Source organism: Bombus vosnesenskii, unplaced genomic scaffold (assembly GCF_011952255.1).
Source record: "Bombus vosnesenskii isolate JDL3184/JDL3185 unplaced genomic scaffold, Bvos_JDL3184-5_v1.1 scf7180000013277, whole genome shotgun sequence".
Taxonomy (NCBI): domain Eukaryota; kingdom Metazoa; phylum Arthropoda; class Insecta; order Hymenoptera; family Apidae; genus Bombus; species Bombus vosnesenskii.
In genome coordinates this window covers 149,272-175,329 of record NW_022882935.1, presented here as the reverse complement: position 1 = coordinate 175,329, position 26,058 = coordinate 149,272, and the positions used below count along the sequence as shown (strand labels likewise).

The following is a 26,058-nucleotide window of genomic DNA, read 5'->3' as shown; positions in this document are numbered from 1 at the left end:
ATTACGACGAGCCATTCGCGAATCTGCGAATGCACGCGACTCGCGATTGCAACCGCTCGACCTTAATTCGTTACTTCGCGAGCACGGCTTTCGTAGCATGTCATTTTCTGACCAATTATCGCGTGGCTTTCGCGGTTTTATTAATTAACGACATCGCTCGCTGCGACGTAGCATGTGAGTGGCCATTCATAGGGAAGCTTGCTACGGGCGAGACTGTCTGTAAAACCGAGCAGTTTGCGGAGGGGAAAAATAAGGAACCAGAAGAAAAGCGAAGAAAAAGAGAAAAAGGAAAATACTTTGGTCGGGGATGGAAAAAACCTAGCGCGAACGAGAAAAATTCGTTCGTGTTCCACTTGCTCGACGATTTTCACGTTTATCCCGAGCAAGGTCCAATTGTACGTTTAACCGAGTTATATAGCGATAAGAGATATTTCGGTGGCTGAATTATCCGTGCGATTATTCCTTCGCGTCTGCCTACCTGGTTGACTGCTGCTCGATTCGTTGCAGCTCTAGGAAGAAATAACGCGGGCGAATTAACTCGTTCGAAACGTTCTCGGTTACACCATGGAACGGATTAACTGGCCGTGGTGCGGTTTGAAAGCCACGTGTAACGCATTAAGCGAGTGAAACGTGAACGTAATTGCATCGTAATTAAACCATTAGCGGGGCTGGGTAAAAAGAATAGAGAATGCAGGACGAAATCAAAATGCGTGGCAGGTTGCGTAGCAGAGGCGCAGAATGATTTCGGGTAAATAAAGCTGTTGCGCTCGCAACCGGCATACGAATACGTCGGGAACATTTTTACTCGCTGGTGAACAAACGAATCAATTTTTTCGACATGCGGCCGATGCCGCCACGCTTTGCATAATCCAGCTGAAGCAGTTGGAAATCTAAATGGCCACCGGCGACACGATTGGTCCTCGATCTCCGGGCTCGGATCCACGAGGGATTAACCCTTTTTTATAAAATTATAAAACGATATTTCGCCAGACATATCGAGCTTTCACAGCCCGACGAACCTGCGCTCGATCGTTTCGGATTTATAAAAATACTTTCTTTTTTCCTCTAGTTCGTTAATCACCGTTTTCCACCGGAATTATGCATCAACGTATTTCGAGTGCACGTTTTTTAACTGAGTGGAAGCTCGGTTGAACTCTTTACGAGGGATACATGTATCGTTAACTGTTTCGGAGAACGCTTTCGATTTTCGTCGGTCGGTCGAGTATGACCGTTGGAACGGATCGATCGTCCGTTTCGTTTTTACCGCCGACCAATTAAATTTGAAGACTCGTGATCGATAGACGAAATATCATAGGAAGTAATAAAGAAATAAAAATATGTATTACGGGGATAGCAATATTTTGACAGAAAATTTTGTACAATATTGCGTTTGAAATTTTGAACAGAATAGTTGCCAAATACTCTCTAAGACAACGTGGAAGATGGTATCCTAGGCAAGGATGAAAACCAAGGGTGGAGGTGTGGCTGTTTAGATCGGCAAACAAGGTAAACCACGCCATTATCGAAGATCGTCACAATACCTGAAGACACTCCCCCGGGATCTCATATTCTTGAAGACGCTTCAAGACAAAAATGTCATGAATTTATGAATTATGAATTAGAACAGTATAAGAACACACGGTAATGGCGTGACTTTAACGATATAGCATTTTTTTTCCTTTCTTATCAGGATTGAACCGTCATGGAGAAGTAGCGAGAATAAGAGAAGCGAGAAATAACACAGTTAACGTAAGGAGTTGTAAGGCAGATTAATTCTGAATAGTAGGCAAAAGCTTTTCAAATCTTTCTCTGGGAAAATCTGGTAAATATTTTTTCCAATCTTTGTATTTGATTGTACGGGCATGTCGCGTTTCCCTTTCACACGATCGAGTGATTGTTTACGCGCGAGAACGCATTTCGCTAGAGAAACGGCGACGCAAACGCGGATCCCTCGTACCTGTTGAAGACTCCAGGTGCACTGGCGTGTAAAGAACGTAGCTGGCGCCGTACAACTCGCTCATCCCTAGGCACCGGCTCGATAATTCAATACACAGGGAAAACCAACGGGGTCCGCTTCGTCTCCTTTCCTTTGGCATGTTGCGCGTGAACGCTTGTTTATGCGGATCCAGCGACGGAACACGGGAAATTGAATAAAGTCGAAGAGAACGGTCTACCGTTCGGATACATCGAGCGGAATGATATATTTGACAAGTTCGCCTATTGCTACGTGAATATTACATGCGCGATAGCGAGCACCGTCCGACCATACACGCGCCGCTTCCACTTCGATCCGACTATCGTTTCTTCCTGTTCTTTCCTTTGCTTCTACTTTGTAGGCGGCTCCTTTTTCTCGTACGCGCGTCTGGTACATCTCTCTTAATCGTTCCTCTTCTTCTCACTTTCACCTTCTCGCTTTATGCGTTCGCCTGTATTTGCATCTCTGGCAATATACATCATACGAGACATCAGATACGACTGGAAACGCTAAACTACCGTTTCTGTGTAATGTGGCACGAATACAAACAGCTCGGGGGAACAACGAGCGAAACCAGAGAGAGAAGAATGTCTTTGGAGTAGCGAATCGAGCGTGTAATAGGAGACATAATTGAGCCGGCGCGGCCTCCGAGTGTTTGCGTCTGACCACTCACGGGAATGCATCACTTGCCTCGTCAATCCTCGATCCAGGTCGAAGTGTTCATTTGAGAAGCGCCAAACGATTCGACGCTTTGCGTGAACTCTCGATATCGGCTACGTATGTTCCGTGACGCTTGTCGTAACTTTGTAAATGAAATTTTCTTTGAAGAATCTATTATACAGTGCTAATTGATTCGATGCTTCATTTAGAAATAGAAATATCTATGTTAATTAGATACTTCAACCTGGTTTTCTTTCTATTGGACATATAAAATACAATAGACAAAAAAGACAATAAAAGACAAAAAATTCGTACGTTCAAAGCGGGGTAATACTCTTCAAAGAATAAAAGGAAAAATAATATCGTAAAAAATGTTATCGAGAGCGGCAGCGAAGAGTTATCGGCGATTCAATTGAGTGAGTACGTGTATTAATTTGAAGAATCGGGACTCATCGACCCGCAACAGTATCTTCTTTTTCCTCTTTTCTTAGAAAGTACGCGTGCGCCGTGCATCACGGTGTTCGTTTATGAATATGTAGAGGGTGCTCCACCGGTGGTGGTGGTGGTGGTGGTGGTCAGACACCGGAAAACTCTAGATAGCCAGCGCATGAATATGCTAAGCGCATCGCGGGTTCGAGGGCTAAAGTAATTCTTTTTCTCGCTGCATCGACCCCGGGCGGAGGCCATCCGTCCATGCTGCCAGAGAATGATTTCGCGCCAGCGGACGCTTTTTTTCTCGCAATATATCTCGTCCACTCTTTATCTACTTTCCTTTCACCTGTGACACACTGGCCGTCAGAAGCACCGTCGAATTTCATCTTCCCTATCGGAGAATATCTTTTTCGTTTTCCATGTCCGTACGTGAAATACATGGCCGCGAATGTCGCGAAAATCAATTGCCCCAAATGGCAGAAACGAACCACGAGAATTCCCAATACGATCGTGCTATCTTTTCCATCTTCGCGTTGTGTTTACTCTGCTTTAAGTATGCTAATTTATTAGATTTATAGGAACACGTATCGCGGCGTCAAGTTCAGGATCAAAGGGTCGTGTGCAAGGCTTGGGATAAAAAAAATGTTGTATCGAGCGGGGCCAAATTCGCGTGACGCGTGGCCGTTAACGCGACCGTGTAATTATCGTTCTAACCAGCGTGCGCGGGCATATTTTTCGCGACGTTTCAGCGAGAGAAGTGAATAATCAAAGACCAGAACCGTCGACAAGGCCTATTTTCGCGATCGGCGCAGCGCTGCGACTCGGTCATTAACGATGCAAGATTTAACGCGACGCGACTCGGCTCGCCCCGAGGTGAGTGATTTTTTACAAGGTCGCGATTCCCGTGTCGTTTCTCGGACGGAGGAAAAGAAAATGAAAAAAGGAGGAGGAGAGATAAAACAACCGCTGATAATAATATCTCGGTGGCGTGACGGTCAACCATAAAAACCGGCGCGTAATTGTTGTCGTCGCTGGTAATTGCACGTATTTCTGCAATACGGACCGCTTTCCTGGCTGACTTCCCCTTTCTCTCTTTCACGTTCTCACTCTGTCCCTCCGCTAAGGCCAATCTGACGATCGATGTGCTAAAATCCGAGATAAAGCTCCAACTTTCCCTTCGCTCGTAATTTTCGGTTTTCATATCGAGGAACGGGCTTCGTGACGAGCTGCCGTAACGAAGGAAACTGCGCGATATTAATGTCCAGGTTTGCCGATAGTTTTCGGCGAAACGGGAACGTATTCCGGGAGAAAACGTTGTTTTGAAATTATTCTGCGCTTACTATTGTCCACCCCATCCCATATGGGATTAACGGTCCACTAAAATCCGTGTTTCATGGGTCTCGTAAAAGTTATCGTTGCGAATTCTCGAGCAAAGAGCAACAGATCGAGTCAAATCGATCGGTCGATATCGCGTACCTCGAATGACTTCGATGTCATCACGACGGTGGTAAGATCTTGTCGGGAGTGAAGTATTTTACGATGTCTGATGATGAACTGTCCTCCTACGTTGTTGATTCTCCTTGCCAGCCGTTGGGTTTCGTCTGTCCATCGTGCCTTTCCGGCTGGGTCCTCGGAGTCATTAGTTTTACAGCTCGAGGAGGACACGTAATCCGGAATCTCCTAAAGAAGGGAATAGGTCTGTCCGTGCCATAAATTAACGGCCACTCAAAACTCCGAACAGTTATAGTCGCTAATGCGTTTTCTTCGAGCGTTAGAAAGAGGATAGCAACGACGATTAATCCGAGTCGATAAGGAGGGAAAAACATGGTTGGGAGGAACGAGACGTAGATCGTCAGGGATATCAACGATCTTTAATCCTCGTGCATGATTCGAGACTTAATCCTCGCTCGTAGACGGCAATCGTCGCGTCTTCGCCATCGAGATTTATTGCCCTGTGGCTTCAGGCAGACGCGAGAAATTTACATTCCCGGGTATACGGCGTACGTCTTGGCTCACGACTGTTTGAAGCTGTAGCCAAACGTCGGATCGTCTGCCCGACTACTTTGCTCGACTCGACTCGTCGAAATTACCAGGGATTACGACAGCTAGCCAGTTGCGTTTGGAAACGCGATGAAGAATTGCCTCGCGACGATCAATCACGCGTTCTCCGGTAATTTCTATCGTATCGGATTAACAACTTATCATTGGCGAATAAAGGAATACGCTCGATGGTTGTATCTATTGAGACAAGAAGATAGAACTTACAAAAGATTTCGGGAAACGACGAGCCTTGATCTCGACGACAATGTGCCTACGTCTTTGCGACGTCGTCTTGCGACATTAAACCTTGGCTCGCGGTTACGTTTATCGGGAGATGCGTTTCTCGTCTGACTGGTCGTTGACGACGATCACAAGCGACGAGGGAATAAAGATAGAAAAGAGTCAGGGTCAGGGCAACGCCGAGTCCCGTTTTGATTATTTTCCGAGGCACGACGAAAAATTTCACCGTGGAACGACCGACAGGAGTCTTAATGGACCTCCTGGTGCGCGCCATTATGCTCAAAGGATGAAAGGGTCCTTCAAAGGATCCTTGGCTCCACTTTCATTTGCATTCGGGATTGGAAGAGGCCAGCCTCTCTGCCGGTTGCTTCGTCGGGCTAGACGATTATCCCGGCCGCGGCCGACGGTCCCGGTCTCGTAATGAAAAATTGGGTCAGCGGGGTTAGGGATGAGGAGTAAAAATGACAACGATAACGGAGGAAATAAGCGACTAGGATCGGAGGGAGAGAGAGAGAGAGAGAGAGAGAGATAGAGGGAGAGAAGAAAAGATTCGACGGGGGGTGACTTCTCGGTGGAACGAAGTGGCCCGAAATTAGTTTACCTTTGGAAAGCAATTTCTTCCTTTTTCTTAGCTCGTGGCGTGCCTCGCTTCGCTTCCTGTCGGACGTAAAGGCTATTTTTCCCGTTGCGGGGCCGTCGATTCCTCGGAAAGATTGCCGCGGAAACGAAAATAATAAAGGAACTACGCACGATCGAAGAGCAATATCTGCTAACGTTCCGAGTAATATCGGCCACGATTGTTCCCGGTTCGTCGTCTACCTTTTCGATCCCGTTTGTTTTCCGTGTACACCCCTGTGGCTTTAGAAAGGATCTCCTGTCTGTAAATCCTATTTACTTTCTCGACTTTTCGAGGTAGAAAAGTTGCGAACGGAGAATCGATGTTTCTTCGAATAAGTTGAGGCAGAAGTTTCGGTACTGTTATTTAGCTTGGTAATGGCTCGGAGAAGAGCGAACGTATCGATGCGATTCGATTGTCAATATCACGAAGGTTGCAGAAAGCTCACGAGGATCGAACCGGTAATATCTTATCGAATTTCGACGCAGATGCAACTTTATCGAATCATCGATCTTCTTCTCCTTTTCTGCTTGACGGAGCAACTCGCTCTCTTATCACGTCCCGTTTCGATCTTCGCCATCGACATCTCGGTGAAAAATCGTCCGGTCACCACACGGAACTTTCCTTTCCGCTTGTAAAATCTGTTTACAGATTTCAGACCTTTGGGACATAATTTCTGACAATTTCTCGCCGGATTAATCCACATAAATCAGTCAGAGTTTCGAGTTTTTCCGATTCGACTGGCGGCTTGAAGAAGCAGGGAGAGAATGATAGAAAGGGAATTGATGACACGCATAATTCATGACCCTAGTCAAGCTGCTTTGCTCGTATTTGGATTGGCATAATCCGGCGGCTTAACGTTCGAACCACTGGAGCAGACATTTATCTCGCGCCCAAACTCGGGATTATCGCCGAATAACCTTTTTCCGGACGCGTAAGCAGCCGTAGGTGGCGGATTAATTACAACCAAACACCTTCTTCGCTGTGATAACAACCTACGGAATCGGATCAATCCCTCTGCTCGATTCTCTGCTTAAATTCCACGGCTCGACTTTTCATTCCGCCAACGTCCTCGAAATCTCCTCCTCTCGATGCCTCGGCAATTAAATCAAAGGGGAAATTCGTTCGAAACTTTCCTTCACTCGGTTTCAAAGAGTTTCCCTTCCCACTGGACGGAGCGTCACAGAGCAGCGCAGAAGGGTGGAACAGGTAGGGGCCGGTAAGCGAGTGCAGCTAAGTAAACCGCGCGTTTCAAGCTGTTCCTTTTCACGTCGCTAGACACCGCGATATTATAACATGTACACCCGCCATTATACAGCCATTACTACGCTACACCATTGTGTAGAAGCCGTGTCACGCTAAAGTAGCGTGTGGCACGCTTCTGCCGTACCTATCGCTGCTTGACTGACAACCCTAACCGAGCCGCTGGTCACCCCTTCGCAACCCCCTCAAACCTTCTGGCTACTAGCTGCGCCAGCGAGACAACCGCGGAGGTATTGCGTTACCAGGTTCGTTGGCGCGACATCATAATCCCTCGGTAAATCGTGAAATTCCACGACAACCGCGAGATGAGTGACGCACCGACCAATAAGGAAACTTGCAGCTGATGCTTCGTTAGCGCATGAACCACGAGAGATTTTTAATCGGCAGGTTATTTGAGAATTTCAGTAAGCAGCGAGAATGCCGAAGAGGAAAGCGAAGAAAAGGTGGATAAAGAACCGGACGAGGTGTAAACGAAGGGTTGCTGCAGCATGAAAGGGGACGTTTTTGCTCGCCTGTAACTGTGATAGTCAATTTATCATGTATGCTTCTTTATTACACGTTGGAGTAGTAGCTAACCCTCGGGAATGAAAATCCGGCTGGTAGCATTCTGTGTCTCGGAATTACGTCGTTTCAGCGAGTCCTGCTGCTCGACGAGAAAGAGGAAGGTTCGCTGGGTCGGTGGATTGCGTCCTCGTCTCAGGAAAATCACATTTGTCGGCGGCCGCGCCCCTGACGAAGGGCGTCGGCCCACCCCTGACCCATTTTGCGACGCAAATTTCATTCGAATAGCCCGAAGCTCTCCGCGTTACGAATTCCTCCGCTCTCCTCGACTTTCACTCACAGATGTTCGCCTCCAGGCCGAGTATTTAGATACCTCTATGCGTCTAGCTGGAACAGATAACCGGTCCCTTAAGGCAGAGATGGCTTCCAAGGTTTCATACACGGTCGTCTAAATTTCGAGTTGTCGAATCAAAGGTCTCTAACCGGCTAGTTCTCGTTATCAAACGCTTTATCTTTGCGTTCGAGAACGCGTAATAACGGGCTCGACGTTCGACCATAAGTCGAGCCGAGTTGGATGTGGCGAAGTTTCGCGACTGGTAAATCAGAAACTTGCAGCTCCCGACATCCCGCTACCTGGATATTTAGACTAATTATTATCAAACTATAACTGCGCGCTCGAGCGTAAGAAGTTGCCGCAACTATCTTCCTGTTCCTCGTCATTCCAGCGAATTTATAAGTGTTTACCTGACTAAAGGACGTCGGCATCTCTTGGTTCCTGATTAAACGTATACTTAAAAGCGTAGCTAGACTCATCCAACATCTTCTATTTGATCGAGGTTGATTTAAATCGATCAAACAAGGAGATAGGATAAAATTTACAATAAGAAATCATTATCTTTGCATAGGTTGAAAAAATGAATTTACGTCGCTGACCTATCGACCTGGTTTTTGTTTGATATTTCGAAAGCGCGCCGTTTCAACAGCGCGCCGTGTTGTATAGTTTTTCGAATAATTAATCCGCACGGGCCGATGAAAAATCCAAACTACGATCGAAGTGGCATAAATGCACCGCTGCATTATCGCAGGTCTCGTGTGATGGAAAAAAGCTGGTGCCGGGAATTTGATTACAGGCAGGAAATCGTTAACACGTCGGAAATCGATTACGTCCGCGCTGGGTACGTTGACGTGGCTCCTCTTTAAACAATGCCACGCTCCAGAACGGCGTCCCGTTAATCATGTTTTTCACAATCCATCCCTGGACGAAGCTCCGGGATATGCTGCGAAATAATAATATCTGAATGTATTTTCGAACAACTCGCGTTGGATTCGACGCGAATAAATTTCAAAAAGAAAACACACAGCCGGTGTTCCGAGTATCTCGACACTGGATTTTATCTGTTGGATTAAAAAACCGAAGAGCACGTAAAGTAAAATTCGCTCGTACGGTGGCAGTGTAGAAACTTTTCTGTGGATTAACCTCTTTCGTTGGTTCGGGGAAAGCAAGCATATCGAGGAAGTTCCTTATCAAGCGTGTCGGATAAAGTCGTTATACGAGACAGAGAGGCATTAATAGCCGAAATCGATCGACGAGCGGCTCGCCTCGGGCCACGTTCGTCGATGACGTTACTACCGTTTTAACGAAGGGGTTGCCCGCCATCAAGGAATCGCGTTTTCCCTGCAGACGATGATTATTTAGATTATCTTGCGCGATCGTCGTGTAATCTCCGTGTAGCAAGAAGGAGAGATACAGAGAGAGAGAGAAAGAGAGAGAGACAGACAGAGAGAGATGGAAAGAGAGAGAGAGAGAGATAGAGATAGAGACAGAGAGAGATAGGCAGACAGACAGAGACAGAGGGACACAGAGAGAGAGAGAGAGAGAGAGAAGCTGCGTCTCGCAATCGCTTTGATGACATTCGCCTTCGAAGTTCGAATCCCCCTAGGGCTGCGTTTCGCCTCTCTTATAACGGGGCGATGCCGGCTCTTGTCGCGATTAAAAGCCAAAGCGCAGTTCGATTAATTCCGGTTATTTGCGTCGAGTCGATCGGCTGGAACGTTGGATGGTTTATTTGTCTCTCCCTTGCTGTTGCCTGTCTGTTTCATCCGCGTGTACCTAAGAATTGTTTCGAGTCTTTTACGCGTCAACTACACAGGCGACCTCGAGCATTTTCGTGACTCGTTCTTTTCCGAATCAACCTACAATGCACGTTTCACGGAGAACTGGAGAATCTCTCATGGTCTGTCTGTTCGTCATCGAAGCTGTGTGTTCGATGATCCTTGACCAAAGAAGAATACGCTATCGATGCGTTTCAAGAGACCCGATCGCGACACTCGAGTGATTTCTTTTGACGTGACAAACGATCGAACGCTGTGAAATGATGTCGCCAGACACGAGAGACTCGCGAGACAGCAAAACGCAAATTTGCACCGAAGTTCAGAGGAAATGTCACGATTGCGCGACAAGAGCAAGATCGTAAATTGGCGGATAATGCTCGCTGCTGCCATAAAACATTCCTATACTTTAACGTCCGTCCGGAAAACGACAGCGTAGCCGGTGTATGAGGCTGGCCGCGACTCATTCCCGTTTGGACGTTGAGAAATTAACGGCGACCTTCCGGCTCGGGCCCGTTTCCGGCGGCAGCGTCGCGGGCCTCGGTTAAAAGCGAGAAACTGCATCGAATCAACGCCTCCGACCACCGGACGGAACCGGCCACCCTCCGACCTCGCCGATAGAGACAATCACGATGATATCTTCTTTATTGCACCCACGTGTACGTTGCAAAGAAACAGCGTGGAACACCGAGAATCGCGAACCGCGGCGTCAACTTTAATCAGCATACGATTTACGCGGGTAATCCGTGGCGACCGAGCAGAAAACTCGAACAAAGGGGCGAAGGTTGTTGCACCGGCCTTGGAAGGCAGTGGATGCGAGATAAAGGCAAGAGTTATAGCGATAGTGGCAGGGAGCCGTGAAATTTAGAGAATCGGTGAATAGAAACGGACAAGTTGGCAGCGTGCCTAGGCACGGCCCAGCAGGGATCATTAGGGTAAGATTGAAGACTACAATGGAGTAAATTGTGAAGACGTACGAGGACGTCGGACGAAGACACTATTTATTAGTATTTATGCGAGTGTAGCGTCGCGTTGTCTTTGATTATCCAACAAAGAATCGTGGCTGCAATTTGAGATGTCGTGTTAGCAACGGACAGCATTGCTCTTGGTCCGGTGCATTTACATTTACATTCCGACTTTTTGTTCGGAAAATGTTACTCGAGTAGTTTTCGTGGTGGCTACGGAGAGGTCAAAAGTTGTTTTCGGAAGTATTTAAACCGATGGTCCACGGGACCAATTAATTCGTGTAAATTTCGCGTGTGTCCCGTGTAGAGAGGACGCGGCGAATCGGTGGCGGCTAACTTCGGTCCCTTTAAAGTTTTCCCGATCGTTGGAGCGAGCGCCGATTTAGCTGGAATTCTCTTGGTGTTTTATCGACGGATACGAAAAAGGTCCGGCAAGAGAAATCTACCGTTCACGTGGGCCATTCTTGCACACGACGGACAAACAGGATGGAAGGAGAACAGAAATGTATCCGCGTTGGCGGCTCGAGAACACGATTCCTTGAGTCGTTCGTGCGGAACAGATATCCAGCACCAAAATCAGCCTCGTTACGAGATGTATGTGCACGTGGGTCAAAGGGAAGAAGGGAATGGAAGAGGGAGGCAAGGAGACAGGAAGACAAAGTGAATCGCGCGAGTAACATGCAAAACGGGAGATGAAAAGGAAAAAAAGGAAGAACCGAGAAGAATAGAAGGAGGAGGAGGTAATCGATATGCAGAGTTTTCTCAATAAGACTGGAAAGGAACTATTTTATTTCCGGTCGTTCGATCGCTAGCACTCGGTCTTCTCACGGTAAACTACTACGTACTGAGACGTCCGGCGTTCGTGGAAAAGGAAAAGGTATCCAGAGGAATTGAGAAACGAACGGCGAGCAGAGAAAGAAAACGCGCGCCTATTTCCCATGTAGTTCGGTGTCCTGAACCGAGGCCGTTCCGTATGCAAAAGATAGAACGTGCGCCGCAATCGGAACGAAATCTCGAAACGCAATTTCCTGAACGGCCGACCAAACGGATGCAGCATCGCCTGTCCGCTGTATCACCGATGTAACATCGATCTTCGAGCTACGAACGCAGTTTTAATGAGCGCGTCCATGCATCCACTTCCCGCCGCTGTTGTTTCATTTTCAGTGTCTCGTCACGATACACTCGATCGAAGATGGACGTTTCTTTCTCATGCGGCACGCAGTGTATCACTTTCTGGACACTTCCGTCGCGTTACGTAACAATTATCCAACAAGTATTGCGGCGTAGCACGAAACTCGAATAGAGTGGTTCAAAGTGAGATTAGTCTCTCGAGACAGCTATGTAATTTGCCACTCGTAAGTCCGAAATCGATACCGTCTCTAACCAACGTCGAATCAACGTCGATCATTTAAACCTTCGAATCAGATCGACGATATCGGAAGCGAGCCTACGAACGGTGGCACGAAGCGTTACGCGTCTGGTCTTATCAAAGTTCATCAACCCGGTGTTGTATTAGTTTCTCCCAGACTGCTTTAAACGCCAAGAGAAGCAGCATGGTGGTTCATTGAACCAGGTCGTTTAATGTGGGTCGTCGTAATTCTAGACCCGACGTCTATTTTCCGGGCCGAAGCTGTCCATCAGATAATTCTGATGAGGCTATTGTTCGCCCGGAAGAAGATTTCATTCGTTACGTAACATTAACCTATTTCAGCGGATCCGCTGGACGTCTTCCTACAGAGGGACGATCTATTTTTGTCCAACTACTCTTTACTACGTTTACGACGGATCAACGATCCTATAAACGTTATTAATAGATTCGACAACTTCTCTTTTATCGCGAACATCGCTTTAAGTAACGGCTCCATTTTTTTGCTTGCAGGTGAAAGTTATGCTAAAAGTGTCACCCGGAGAAGGCGGTAGCTTTTTCAACGCGGACAAGAGGAAGAAACAGGTGACGCTGGTCGACCCAACGGCTGGACAATCCTCTTCGGCGGACGATCGAAGGCCGACCGTGGCAGCACCGAAAATGTTTGCCTTCGATGCGATATTTACCGAGGAGGACTCTCAGGTACACTCGATGATTTCCATTCGACTACCCCTTTCTTCCATTCCCTTTGCGAGTCCCCAATAATTCAGAAACAGCGATTTTTATCGTGCTGTTCCCCTCGATTGCCTCTCGAACTCCTTTAGAAAATGTAGAATTCCATGGCACGGGGTCTTTCCTCTATCGCGAGCGGGAAGAATCGTTTTTCCACGCGTGTTGGGGACTGGCACCGGACTCTTTCGAGCGACGCTGCGAAGATAAATATGGAAAGAGAGGAATTCTGGAGGAAATTAAGGACGAGAGCAAGCGCGCGAGACGCGGAGAAATCTGAACGTTGAAACGTCTACGTGGTACGTCGTCGAGTCGCACTCATCCTAGAGACGCAGGAGACGTTCCTGCCGGGCGCATAACTAAACTAATTTCCCGACCTCGAAACTCCACCTCCCGGCAGGAAAATTCAACCTCGCCGATCTCTCTTCGTCCCTCGAACCCTCGGGCGGGCGTTGCTTCTTGCTCGTGACTTCTCGTTCTTCGGGAAGCGCGAGGAGATCCGATCTAACTCCGATAGTCGTGATTATTTTCGAATTTGCGCGTTTCAAGCTGCCTTTCACCCGCGAGCTTTCTCCCTTATCCCCACTCCTCTCGTCTTCCTCTTTCGTGAAACGATATCCCTGAGCGCATACAAAATCCTACCAATCACGGAGCACTGGTAAATCATCGTTTCCTCCGCAACGTTTTCCCCATTTCTCGACAATCCTGGTTCCAGATAAATGGAAAAACAGCATCAGATCGATCAGCGTCTCCCGTCGAGCAGTGCCGAAGACGACGAGGTAGATCGATCCTTTTTCCTATCCCTCGCACGCTTACCGCGACGAATTTTATTGCCGTGGCATTGATGAACGACATCGCCACGGCGAACGTCATCGGGGAGCGCGGCGGGCGTTATAATATCGCGGGATGCATGCATGCCGGGTAGCCCGGACGTGTATATACGTGCACCGAGATATTTCGATGCTCTCCAGGGACATTATCGAGCGTCGGATTCAAATGAACCCGGAGCTACTCGGTTTTCCCGGCGACTCCCCTCGCCATCCGAGAATCTCTCTCGGTTTCTCTTCCGCGGCACCCTCTCTGTCTCACTCCGTGGCTGCTGCCAGTCCTCTCCAGGGACTAGCCTGCCCTTCGTTCCCCGCCTGTGGCGCGTTCCTCTGGCTCTTTGACGCCACTCACACCCCTATCCGCCACTGTTTAGAAGAACCATGCAAAGCAATCGATTGATTCGATCAAATGTCCACGTCGCGACGATTGTCATCCAAAGTTACAATGGCTCTTCGTTCCCTCTTTTATGCCTTTCCCTTTTTTATCTTCTTTTTCCGTCCCTTTCCTGTTTTCCTTTTGATTCTTTCGGTTGTCCATCGTGTGCGTCGTGGTGGTGTTCCTCCGAACGAGCGCGTTCTTTCGGACAGAGGCCAAACCTCGAAGTCGAATTGTGGCCGAAGGGGGAGAGTCACGGGGAGAAAACTTGTAGAGAGAATGCGTGCCCTCGTCCTAGGGGACGGTTCGTCCTTTTCGACAACCAGCGGACGAGCACGGGGCCGTGTGAATATTTCAGGACCGACCGATTCGGACTCCAAAGTGGTTCATCTTTAACTAGTATCTCTCTCGTCCCTTCCATCTTTTTCGATTGCCTGTTGCGATTGGTCGACGATGGTAGTTTAAGATAATTCTCTTTACGTCTTCCGATAGAACGAGATTTCAAACGATTTTAAACAATTTCAAACGTATAGTCCAGTGTATTCGTATTCGTATGGCGTAATCAGCAAAGGTGGATTTTTTTCTTCGGTCTGTTCGAACGAATTCGATTGGTATCCTGGTTGATTGACAAGCACCTCGTTAGCGTGTTGTAATTGGTCGACAACGCGACCGCCTTCAAAAACGAGGATTTCGCCGGCTGGAATTACACACACGGGAAATGTAATCCAGCCTCGTCCGCAATTCCCGTCGACCGATAATCTTCGACCAGCGGATACCTTTGCTGTCTGCGTCCGCAAATACGTGAACCGCGAATGCCCGACCGCTGTGTGGAAATGTGTCCCAATATGACGCGCAAACAGACCGCGCTAGCTTGATTATGGGTCAGTCGTAAATTAACATCGTCGATAGAAGCCATTGGTCGTTTAATGGCACCTCTGCGCCGTTTCATACGGACCCGGAACGCGTGAAATCTGCTCTGCACGGATCAAGAGAGACTCTTTAATGCATTGCGAATTCGTACAGTATTTATCTTAAAAGTAATTTTGCCTGGAAAAGAATCGTCGCTTGACACGAATTTGACATATACTCTGTAGCGTTCTGTAAATGTCAGCCCGGGTTCAAAGTTTTCTAAAAGAGTGAACGTTGTTGAACTTCCGTCTGCGCGAAGCGAAAGAAACGTGGAAAAAGGGGAGAGGAAAGTTCTTGGCAGGCTGATATCGCTACAAGGAAACGCGAAAGAAAACCGCATTACTTGGACTAAGCGTGGAATCGTCGATAAATTCGTAATATCCTTCGCTGTCAGAGCCATTCATTCTCGCGAGTTGCGGCCATTACCTAAGAAGAATAGACACGTACAGGTTGCCACCGCAGAAGTAGTTTCACGCTCGCTGTAAGTTTATTTCCGCGGAACTGGCACCGAGGAAAAAGACGCCAAAGAAAGCACGATGCTACGAAGGGAAATGTCTTTGAAGTTCCAATTTGTTCGATGCCCGTGCTGCTGCGTGGCTTGGTTTGAGGCGTTGTTACCCGAACACAGTTGAGTGGTGCCGCTTACGGAGCCGGCAATTTGCCAAGTACGATACTCGAAACTTCCGAATTCGGTTACATTCACGATGCAAACATTCTGCACCGCGTAATTTTTCCGAGAAAATTGCATTTGGAATTGCTTAGAGGATAGAGGGTAGGTGCTGAAATTTTAAATTCCATCCTTCTTCTTTCGTACGGTTCACTTTTTACCACCATGGATAACCGACACGGAACAACGACGCGATTCGATTAACGAACAGATCGCAGATTTCCGTGACACAAAGCCGCGCCTCCATACACGTTCTCGACGATCCTCGAGCTCACACTCGTCCGATGACGGAATAATCTTCGAGGCGCGAAATAAACCTCGTACAAGCTTGGTCAGGATACTTATCCGTCAACAGAGGCTGAAGCGAAAGGCTGTCGATCTCAGGTGTCTCGACAACGTCTAGGAAAAGGACGCGAAGTGTGCTAGACCCCGAGCATGCTCACGGATCCGTTCGGTGTGCAAATGAAACCTGGCCAAATTAATTGAACATCCATCTCAATTACGGGGCTCCGTAGGTGAATACGCCGGGGCTAGACGCGTTCCCGTTCGAGATCTTACGCTTGTGTACACTGCATATATTGCCGCTGGCCGCCGACAATTCTATCCCCGCGGACGATCTGCTAGGACAATGCATCCTGGACAGAATAATTCACTGAAGCCATTATGGTCGGTGCAGGACAAGGGCTTTATTATTGACTTACGACTAATAGTCACGCTGTGGATTACGCGCGTGTGTACGGTTCGGTACGCGCTTGCGTACTTTCTCCGTCTCTACAAGCAACGGCGTATTCCCTTCTCTCGCGGCACGGTTCGATCTATTGCTCATTTCCCAGCGAATGCTAATCGAACGGGCCCCGCTGAAACGCCTGGAAATTCACGGTACGTAGCTTCTCGTTCTCCTCGGTGGGTTTCCGAGTGTCCCGACGAAAATGGATCGGTTGCGCGTCCTCCTTCCATTCTCTCTGCTCCACGCAGACGGGATTAGCCGTTCGAAGCGTATCGACGCCGGATTCTTATTAAATCGTCGAGTCGAAGGCCGACGAATTCTTATTAAGAGGAAAGAATCCGCCGATACCTTTGCGCCGCTCCTCTCTAATTTGCCGCCTGGTTTCGATTATGGAGATTACCGAAAAATTATGCTCCACCCTGCTCCTATTCGCCGCGAAATTAAAGCGGGGCAGGGTTTGCGGTTCAATCGGTCCTGGGGATGGATCGTCTGTGTTTTTACCTTTCCACGGGAATAAACGTAGTTCGGATTATAGGGAATAAAGTGCACGTATTTTTAACGAATGCAGTTTAATCTACGCAGTGTTATTTCGTATATTTATCGTCGTTTATGACACCGTACGCTTCACCACCGTTTCAAACGTATAAATCGCTCGACGAACCAATAAATTCGTGCCGCGCGCTTCCTCTTGGTTAATCGGTTTTTTCTTTTTCTATTTTTTTGTATTTTTTTTTCTTTATATACGGCTGATCGATCCACAAAGCAAATGCATCGCGTTTCATCAGAATTCGTTGGCCGCGTCATAGTCAGACTCGCCATTATTCCTACACTCGCAACAGCCACTATGTTGCACCCGTGCGTTGATCAGGCATTCTGTCTGTCTCGTGTCCCTCTTTGAAAACGTATCGCCGTGTAATCGATGCGCACTTGGACAACGTTAGAAAAACCTAGTCGATCCCGGATCCTGTCCGGGAGTGAATGAATAAGCAGCCCTCGAATAGGGGTTGATAGCGACGTTCTAACGGTAGAGTCATGCTAATCTGTAAACCAATCATACGGGCCCGTGGAACGGATCCACCCCAATTGGCCGCATCTATATTCCTTGTTCTGCCTCGTGTCCGGATCCGTCCGACCGGATCTTCGCATAGTCTGTCCGAACGATGCATTTCCATATTACAGTAAGATTAATTCGGGCCACGAGCTGGCTTTCCGAAACCCCTGATGAAGTTTGGCAGGTGTCTGACACGCGTCAGCCGTCCCAAAAGCGAGACGTCACTCTCCCGGAGATCGTGGATTTCGGTCAGCTACGTGCTGCCCGATTCGTGGTTTCGTTCGTGCGTTCTTCCATCTCGAAATCGTTAGGAAAAAAGTAATTTTTCCCTGTTTATACGGAACGATTTTTCAAACAGTCCCGACGAAACTCTGTTAATTATTTTTAACAATTACTGTTCCAAGCGGTTCGGAAACTCGCGATGAGAAGAGGAGAACGAGCTAGGCCGGCTAGCGGGGCCGGAAGAGAACTGGAAACGAAACGCGGATAGGGTTACTAACGATTTCGATTCTGCATCGGTCAAACCGAGCGTTGGATTTTCCGAATGCTTTTTTGATCCCACCAGTCACCGCACACGCCTCGCTGTTGGGGTAGCGTGGTTGCTTTTCGAACAAGCTGACGCGAGCCTGCTGTCTCGCTCACTTTTCAGGCGTCAATGACGCCAATCTCCCGTGTAAATCGCGACATATTTCACCGACTACCGAGGTCGCTCGCGCGTCTCCATATCTGCTCGCACCCTCCCTTCCACGTTTCCGCTTTGACAAACTCGTGATCGGCCTTACCGCGACGCTTCGAATACGCGTCGGATAAAAAGTTCTTTGGTCGTTATCCCGGGGGTTAACGCGTCACGCGGAATATCTCGACGAAGTCGACGAGTTGAAAATACCGTGTTGAGCTGCTATACTTTAGAAGGAAAGGGCAGCAAGAACCGATCATCGTCGCGAGCGCGCTCTCTCGATCTCTCTCGTACGAGCGATTCCTCGCGACGTTGCTGAAATAGTTGTCACTCGTGAACGCACTTTGATCGCTGGAACGTCCAATATTCCACGAGAGCGTCGAGCATATCGGTGAATCGATCCGCGTCGAATATTTCCGGCGACGATCGGCCAGCTCGATCGAATCGGAATTTATTTATAAGCGAGTAAGTCGCCGAACGAACCACGGTGCGGTGAACAAAAACCGGATGTCACGCATATGGCGACGCAATTTTCGGAATTATCGGCTCGTGAACGAGCGCGAGCGTTCCGCGCGTACATGCACGATCGGCGCACGCATCGTCGCTCGTAGACACGACGAAACGAGAGCGAAAACTACCCTCTCGGGTCTGTTTGTTTTTGATATGGTTTTCATCGAACGATCCAGCGATGTTGCACGCGCCAGCTGCGTCTACATGCAAATGGTAAACCGCCTACTTTCCTCGAATGGCGCAGGTAATGGTCTCTACAATATACAGAGATCGTAAAATCGGCCGAGTGTCAGCCGATCGTGTATGATTCGAGTATACGGTATCACGTAATTGTATACGTAATTTCGTAGTTACGTTTCATTCTATCTATAACACACGTAAATTCTAGATATCCCGTACACTCTAGGAAGATCGTATCTTTCGAGCAAATTCAGGTTTTCGTAGAAACTTCGCTTTTTCTTTGATTTTGCAATTATATTTGACACATTTTCATGTTATCTCATCTGTTTTGCAATTGTTAGAATTATTGTTTCAAGTATCTTTTCTATGGACTGTAACTATCTAGATGGCCAGCTTTCATCGACATGGCGACGCAATCAACAAACGTGATTTTCGTAACGTTCACACAATTAACCGATAGTAATTGCACTGACGGATGTTATGCTAGGGACATCGTTGGCAGCTACATCATACGCTGATTCAACGCGATTTTCCGCTACGTAAACTAACTTCATCAATGTCTATGCCAATGACCGTATCGACAAACTTCATCTCATACGAATTACAACGCGTTTCCGCTCGTTTCGTATACTTTCTTCGTTAAATGTAAAAAAGGCTTTCGTAAGATCCTAGGTTCGATACTCTCGACAAGAGTAAACCAAGTTCGACGAATCGGCCACGCGTTTTAAAAGAAACTCTAACGAATCCACGAAAGTGCCAGGGTTTAAGAAAATGGAAGCGGCTGCGACACCTGTTTCGTTCACCCCGACACACTAACGGCATTCGAGGCATCTGGAAACTTGCGAATTAAGAGATTCGCGGAGGGGGGGTCATTCGATTATTTCCAGCCATTAAAAGGGTCCCGCGTTTCTTCACGGCGACACCCCATTGCAAACGGAACTCCTTTTTCCCGTAGCGTCTTTTCGAACTTTCTTACACGAGTTTTACATTTCGCCAAGAAGGGTGAATTTGGAGAGAAAGAGAGGAACAAACAGCAAGAAGGGAAAGGAATGGGAACGAAGGAAAGAGGAGCGTAACTGGAAGTTGCTCCTCGGCGAAGAAGAAGTCTGTCTTGGACCACGAGCATCGACGACCCCCTTTCTTCTCCCCTTTCGACCCTTCCCGGTTTCATTGGTATTCCACGCGGCAGCACCAATATTGCGTTACTAGAACGCGTCCTGCAAGTGGAATAGACGCGACGCAGGCCACCACGACACTGGCTAACGTCGCTTGTAAGTCACACCATGATGCCTTCTACTCCCTTTTAATTTACACTCGCCGAAATTAATGTTCGCTTCGTCCTCTTCGCGATAGAGACGCTCGGCTTCTTGCTCGATTTCTTTCAATCGCTGGTCCGGGTATCCACCTCGGAAGGGGAAGCTTCTTTAAGAAAGAGAAAATTCTTGTCGCGGAGTTGTTGGTAACGTTTCTTGTACAAATTTCAGTTCGTTTTCTTAAGCGTTCCCTGGGTAGTCGGTAAAGCTCGCCTGCTTTTTCCGTGGATGGGACATTTTCATGGGAATTTTTTACGGGGTGGCCGGGATCGTCGTAAGCTTTAAAAGTCTCCGAGGAAAGGATCCTCGATGGCAAGACGTTTCAGAGATGGCTGGCAAAGAGCTACGTAACGACGAGTTTGCGATTGTAATTACAGGATATTTTCTTTAAACGTGTATATTTGAAGTTTAACCGATTAATAAATTCTTCTGCAATGCCTCGGTGTTCATGACGAGTAGAACGAGCGAGTGACGTAGCATCGAGAAAGGATTGAAATTCAACGCATTATCAAGCGTACGAGTAACGGCCGCGGAGGGGATGTTTTCCACGCGGTACAACGTCGGGCCAACCCTTCGTTCCTCTCAATTCCGTGCGGGATCGCGGAATCAAGTGTTTGAGATTATGACGGAGGCTTCGGTCACGTATTTCATTAACTGTGATGCCGTCGGTTCCGCTAGGCAGCCGAGGCGCGTAGGGAGAGAGAGAGAGAGAGTGGCGGATCTCTCGAGGGTGCAGGTAGCCGCGAAATATGTTTGCTTTGCGTTACATCCCCCTGGGATGATCCCGTTATAATTATGAATGTCCTTGTTGTCCCGCAGACCTCTTCTTCGCCTCTTTCCACTTCTTCTTCCCCTCTCCATTAATCTCGTCGAGGATTTCGACGCTTTCGCGTTATCGTCTTTTTTAGATAGGCGAATGGTTCTCGCGATTTTGAAGCGGATAAGTCGTGGATCGCGTTTCCATCGATCGGAATCGTTTTCCCGTCGCGCTTGCAATCGACGAGTATCGAGGAGATTCGTTCTTTTTAGAACGGGCGTACTTTGAAACGAGCAACGACAGATTGGAATTACCATATTGGAGGAGGGACTGGACTTCTTATTTCCGTTTCCTTTAGAGCAGAGGCAGGAAAAAACGCAGCCTGAAGGGTTTCCTCTATCCAAATCGCTCGCTCCATCTTCCGTGCAGTTCTCCTCTCGCGTTGTCCCCTTGCAAAACTATCTCTACCATTCTCCTTCTTACCTTCTCTTTCTCTCTTCTTTCTTCGCTCGCTCAAACTCTGCTCTCGCCACCGAGCTTTCATCTCCCCCTGTTCCATCTCGGGCCTCGAGATTCATCCGATTCTCGTCCACGAAGATTTCAATCTTGTTTGGTCGAGGTATCGACACGTTCTCATCTTCCTCTCGATATTCCCAGCAACCTGCTCCCCTTCCCTTCGTTTTCTCTCTTGCTCACATCCTTCCTACTTTTTGTCCCGTTCTACTCTCTCTCTCTCTCTCTCTCTCTCTCTCTGACCACCCTTTCTGGCCGCGAAACGTTTACTAACCCTTGCGAGAGTAAAAGAGAAGATGGTCGATGTCTATATCGATCGGTCAGGACGAATCGAGTGCAGGCTCGAAGGAAATTCCCGGTTGCTTCCGCAGGAAATTCGCGAAACGCCTGGGTCGAGAGACCCTTCATAGATTCGTAGCCTCTTTTCCCATTTTTCTCTCCTTTTCTCTTTTTTTTTTTTTTTTTTTTGTTGGTAAGGACCCTCCGCTAGTCTCGCTAGCAGCACCGAGATGATCTCACGACCGCTCGCAAATCTATGTAACGAGAAACGGACGCAGTCTGGCGAAAGATGGAACGCGAGCTAAAAATCTGGCCGTTGACGCGCTCTTTCTCGGCGCCGGAAAAGACTTTCCCAGTCTATGAATATATTAAAAGCAAACAAAGCCGCTCCTCCCGTAATCCTCGCGTCCTCGTCTCTCTAGAAGCACCGTCTTCGCTCAGCGGACGTAACGCTCGTCCCGTTTATTAAACCGTCCCGCAAACGGTTTCTTAAGCACTTTAAGTTAAGCTTCGTCGTTACCCTCGAAAGACCTGGTTGGTGTCTCGTCCGACGAAAGGAGAGGAAGACGATAGCGGACCTCCATCACGACGAGGAACAATTAAAATCGCGTCCATCGTGCTTGAAAGTGCCTCGCCTGTCGTTATTAAATAACCTAACTCGAAGCTAACTTTGGATAATCAAATTGATATCAATTATCGTCAAGCAAATAAAACGAAAACACTCTTTCAAACTTGGAACGTTAATTTGAGGAAAAATGGAATTTTCTTTTTCCTTCGGTATTATGAATAATTTTAACGTAACTTTTTGCATGGCTTTGCTTTTTGTCTTTGTTTGACGTTTCTTACATTTGTTTCAGACGGAGATCTGCTCGAGTGCCCTGACGGACGTCATCCACGCGGTTATCAACGGAACGGACGGCTGCCTCTTCTGTTTCGGACACGCGGGACTAGGTGAGTCTATCTATGATTTCCAAGATACAAAATCTCCTCTCGAACTGACTTTGGTATCGAGGGATTTCTCACGACGTAGATCCAATAAAAAGCTCGTTAAACATTTTTCATCGTTCCGCGCGGAGTGACAACGTCTTCTGGTTCGCTCCTTTCCGTCCGCACATTGTTCGACAAAGTCCGTCGTCCCCGTAGACAAAACGTCATTGTCCGTCCCTCGAACGGAGCTCATCCCGACAGAGCATGGAAACAATTACATGAAATATGAATACCACGGGGAATTTCTCGTCCTTCTTATCGTCCTACTACTCTCTTCCCCATCGTGGTACGTTCGAACGTCAAGATGCATCTGTTCCAGCTAGAAGTGAGCTTTTTACGCAACTTGTTTACTGCAATTGCAGATACGGCAGAAGTACCGGCGACTCGTTGTCGAAAATTAGATGAAAATCGTGGAACGAAGTTTGTTTTGCATAATTGCACGACTAGTCGAGCATCGCTCGACAACCGGAGAACACAGGGTTATCTTTGGAAACTTGAATTTCACTCGTCTGGGAGGAACTCCCTGATGGAAAAGTCCGAGCTCTATCTCCAGCCACGAATTAACCATTCGCCGGATGAACCTATCGCGACGGCGATTCTTTATTTACACATCGTTCCCCCTGCGTTGCACCGCAGCGTCCATTTTCACCGGCGCGGCAGTTTGTCGCTCGATTTTCATCGTTCTGCAAGAAGCTAAGGGAAAGAAAGAGTACCGACGCGGTGGGCGAGACGCGCGCGAGTTGTTTTACATTTTAAGTAGTGATATCGAGTTTGCATGCAAATGCATGATTATGCGAGGAAACCGAGGGGAAGGAAGATTTTCTCGGGTCGGAGAAGGAAGTGGCGAGATGCGTGGATACCGGCGGGAAAACGGACGAGGAGAGTAAGGAGGCGAGAACGAGGAACGAAAAGGTGGAGTCGAAAGGAAACGAGATAATGTATGCTACTGGGACACGAGCTTTCTCGCTTTCTCTCTTTCTCTCCCTTTTACCTCTCGCTCCCTTCTCCACGCTCTTCTTCCACCTTTCGAATCTTAACGCACACCGGAGATTATCTTCGCCTCGTCTCGCTGTATTTTCAACGGAAATAACTTCCGAGCTGATGGATTTATGGCAAGTCATGCAAAGAGGCCGATTAAACCTCTCTACCGAGTTCCGCCGCTTGTGTACCCACCGGTATACCGCACAGTTATCAGTGGTAAATACTCGAATTCGGAATATTCGACGTTAGCAGTTTCTTTGAACGATACTCGTCGAAAGATGTCGTTTTAGTTTCCTAAATGAATTTTTTAAACGATCGAAGATGAGATGTCACGATCGATCGAAATTTTCTTGCAAGGAATAATTCAGTGAAGAGGAAAATGCGTCGTACGGCGAAAGAAGATACGATAGACTAGCGAGAAAGATAAAAGGGTCTACGAGATGGGCGAAGATAAAGAAACGCGAGAGGAGAAAGACGTGGAAGGAACTTTCATCCCTTCGCACCTCCGCCAAAGATACTTGAGGCAAGTCCGCGAGCAAACTGCTTTTGATCATAGCTACGACAACGCACTTTTCTCCCTTTCTCTTTTCGTCTATGTGTCATTCCTCTTCCCCTCTGTTCTTTCCCTTTCTTTGTAGCCGGACTCCCCTAACTCTTTACCTCCCCGCTTCCTGTTGCTTTGACACAGAGAGAAGCACCAGCGAAACGCGGAACAAAAGGAGAGAGGAGACGAAGTCCGCGAGGTGAGACGAGGCGAGACGAGACGAGACGAGACGAGACGAGACGAGAGGAAGAGGGAAAAGGGAGCGCAAGGAAAAGGAGCTTATGCATCGTAAGCAATCGAACGAATCTTAAAGTTATGCGCCTTTCCTGGTTCTCTCTTCGCGTGATTCAACGAGCCATCTACTTCGAGTCGCGAAAAGACGACGGGGGCCACGATTCAAGAAGAAATCGCGAGACACCCACGGGAAACAAGAAAAAAGCAAGTGGAACGACTACGAAACGACTACGAAACGACTACGGCTGGAAGGTCCCTTTGAAAGCAACAGGATTTGTCGTACAGAAAATTGTAAGGGGCGGACCGAGGAGGAGAGAGGACGAAGAGGCAGCGCGCGCTCCCTGCATGACAGCCAGACAATGCGGCCTTTTGTACTTTGTAACGCGGTGCTAATTACTCCGCATCAGCCACAACCCTTAAGGTACACGCTGTCGAACCCTTTTACCGCGAGAAACCACTGAGAAAGCAGATTAACCAACAAAACGAGAAGAGAGCTAGCGAAGAACGCGCGAGCCTGTCGCCCGCCGCTTTGACATGCAAATACTCGCGATAATTATACCGGGAAACGATGGTTCGCGCTTCGTTTTTACTGCGAGCGCGGCCCGATTCAGCACCACCACCACGATACGAATTCCGCGAGTTGTTTCTCGCAATGCTTCCGCTTTGCGGTGGAAATTCGCGAGAAACGAAATCGATACTATGGTTCAGCCAACCAACAGAAGCATCGTTTTCGCCGTACAGATCATTTCCTTTCAGAAGAATTCGCGAATACGTTCGTTTCCGTACGCGTTCTCCGAGATTCCGTTTGACGTTCGATCTCGAACGCATAGGCGAACGAACATCGCGGAAACGTTCAGACAGAACTAGGGTTTCGATTCCTATTTACCGTTCACGTAAGCGATTGTGCGCCACGTGATATTCTTTTCCCCGCTGATGGAGGGGAGGGTGGGATGAACTCGAAGGGAATTTCAATCGGTAGATGCATCGGCTTTAAAGCAGTCGTACGCGAGTGTCGCGCTAAAGATTTTCCCTGTCGTGGTTCCCTCGGAACATTTCTCGCCCCCTTTCCATCCCTCTTTGCCGTTAGTGGGAGTTCTCGCGGAATCTTTCCGCTTGTCCGCGTTTCAGTCGTTGACTCGATGCTGAGAAGCAACGATACGCGCAGCTGTTCGCGGAACCGATGCATCGTCGATCGCAGTTCCTTTCGAAATTGTTCGATCTCGTTGATTCGAAAGATCGCCAAAATTTCTAGAACACGCGATGCAAAATAGGCCGCGGGATTCTCCCTTTAGAGAGATTAATTACGATTAAACCGCGTAACGTTTTTCAATCTGACCGGAAAGTCGACTCGTAAACGAATGCCCGTTGAACTCCCTCTTCTTCCCGGTTTCTAATTAAATAACAACATAATTCACCGTCTTACGTTAAAACAATTAAATAACGTTTAAGATTCAGCGACGGCTGCCGGTGCTTTTCCATTATTTCGCCGTTGCCAGCAGCCAACGTGAGAACCCAACCCTCGAATTCTTACGCCTTCCGCTTTCAATTCCCGTCGTTTCTCCTTTCGTTCGGTCCTTCACTTTCCTACCATACCTTTTCTTCCCTCTTTTTTTCGGTTGAACTCTTGCGCC

General features: G+C 48.0%; 1 protein-coding gene across 4 annotated transcripts in view; it reads left to right on the top strand.

Moving 5' to 3' along the window:
* Positions 1-26,058, top strand: part of LOC117231999 — a 257,984-nt gene that overhangs the window by 214,203 nt on the left and 17,723 nt on the right. For all 4 annotated transcript variants that reach the window (XR_004493050.1, XM_033491062.1, XM_033491064.1 and 1 more), the window contains exons 7-8: positions 12,681-12,869; positions 22,539-22,632. Coding sequence is in view for 3 of the 4 variants with exons in the window: in XM_033491062.1 (XP_033346953.1) it covers positions 12,681-12,869; positions 22,539-22,632 (283 nt within the window). In the remaining variant the exon portion in view is untranslated. The remainder of the gene's footprint in view (positions 1-12,680; positions 12,870-22,538; positions 22,633-26,058) is intronic.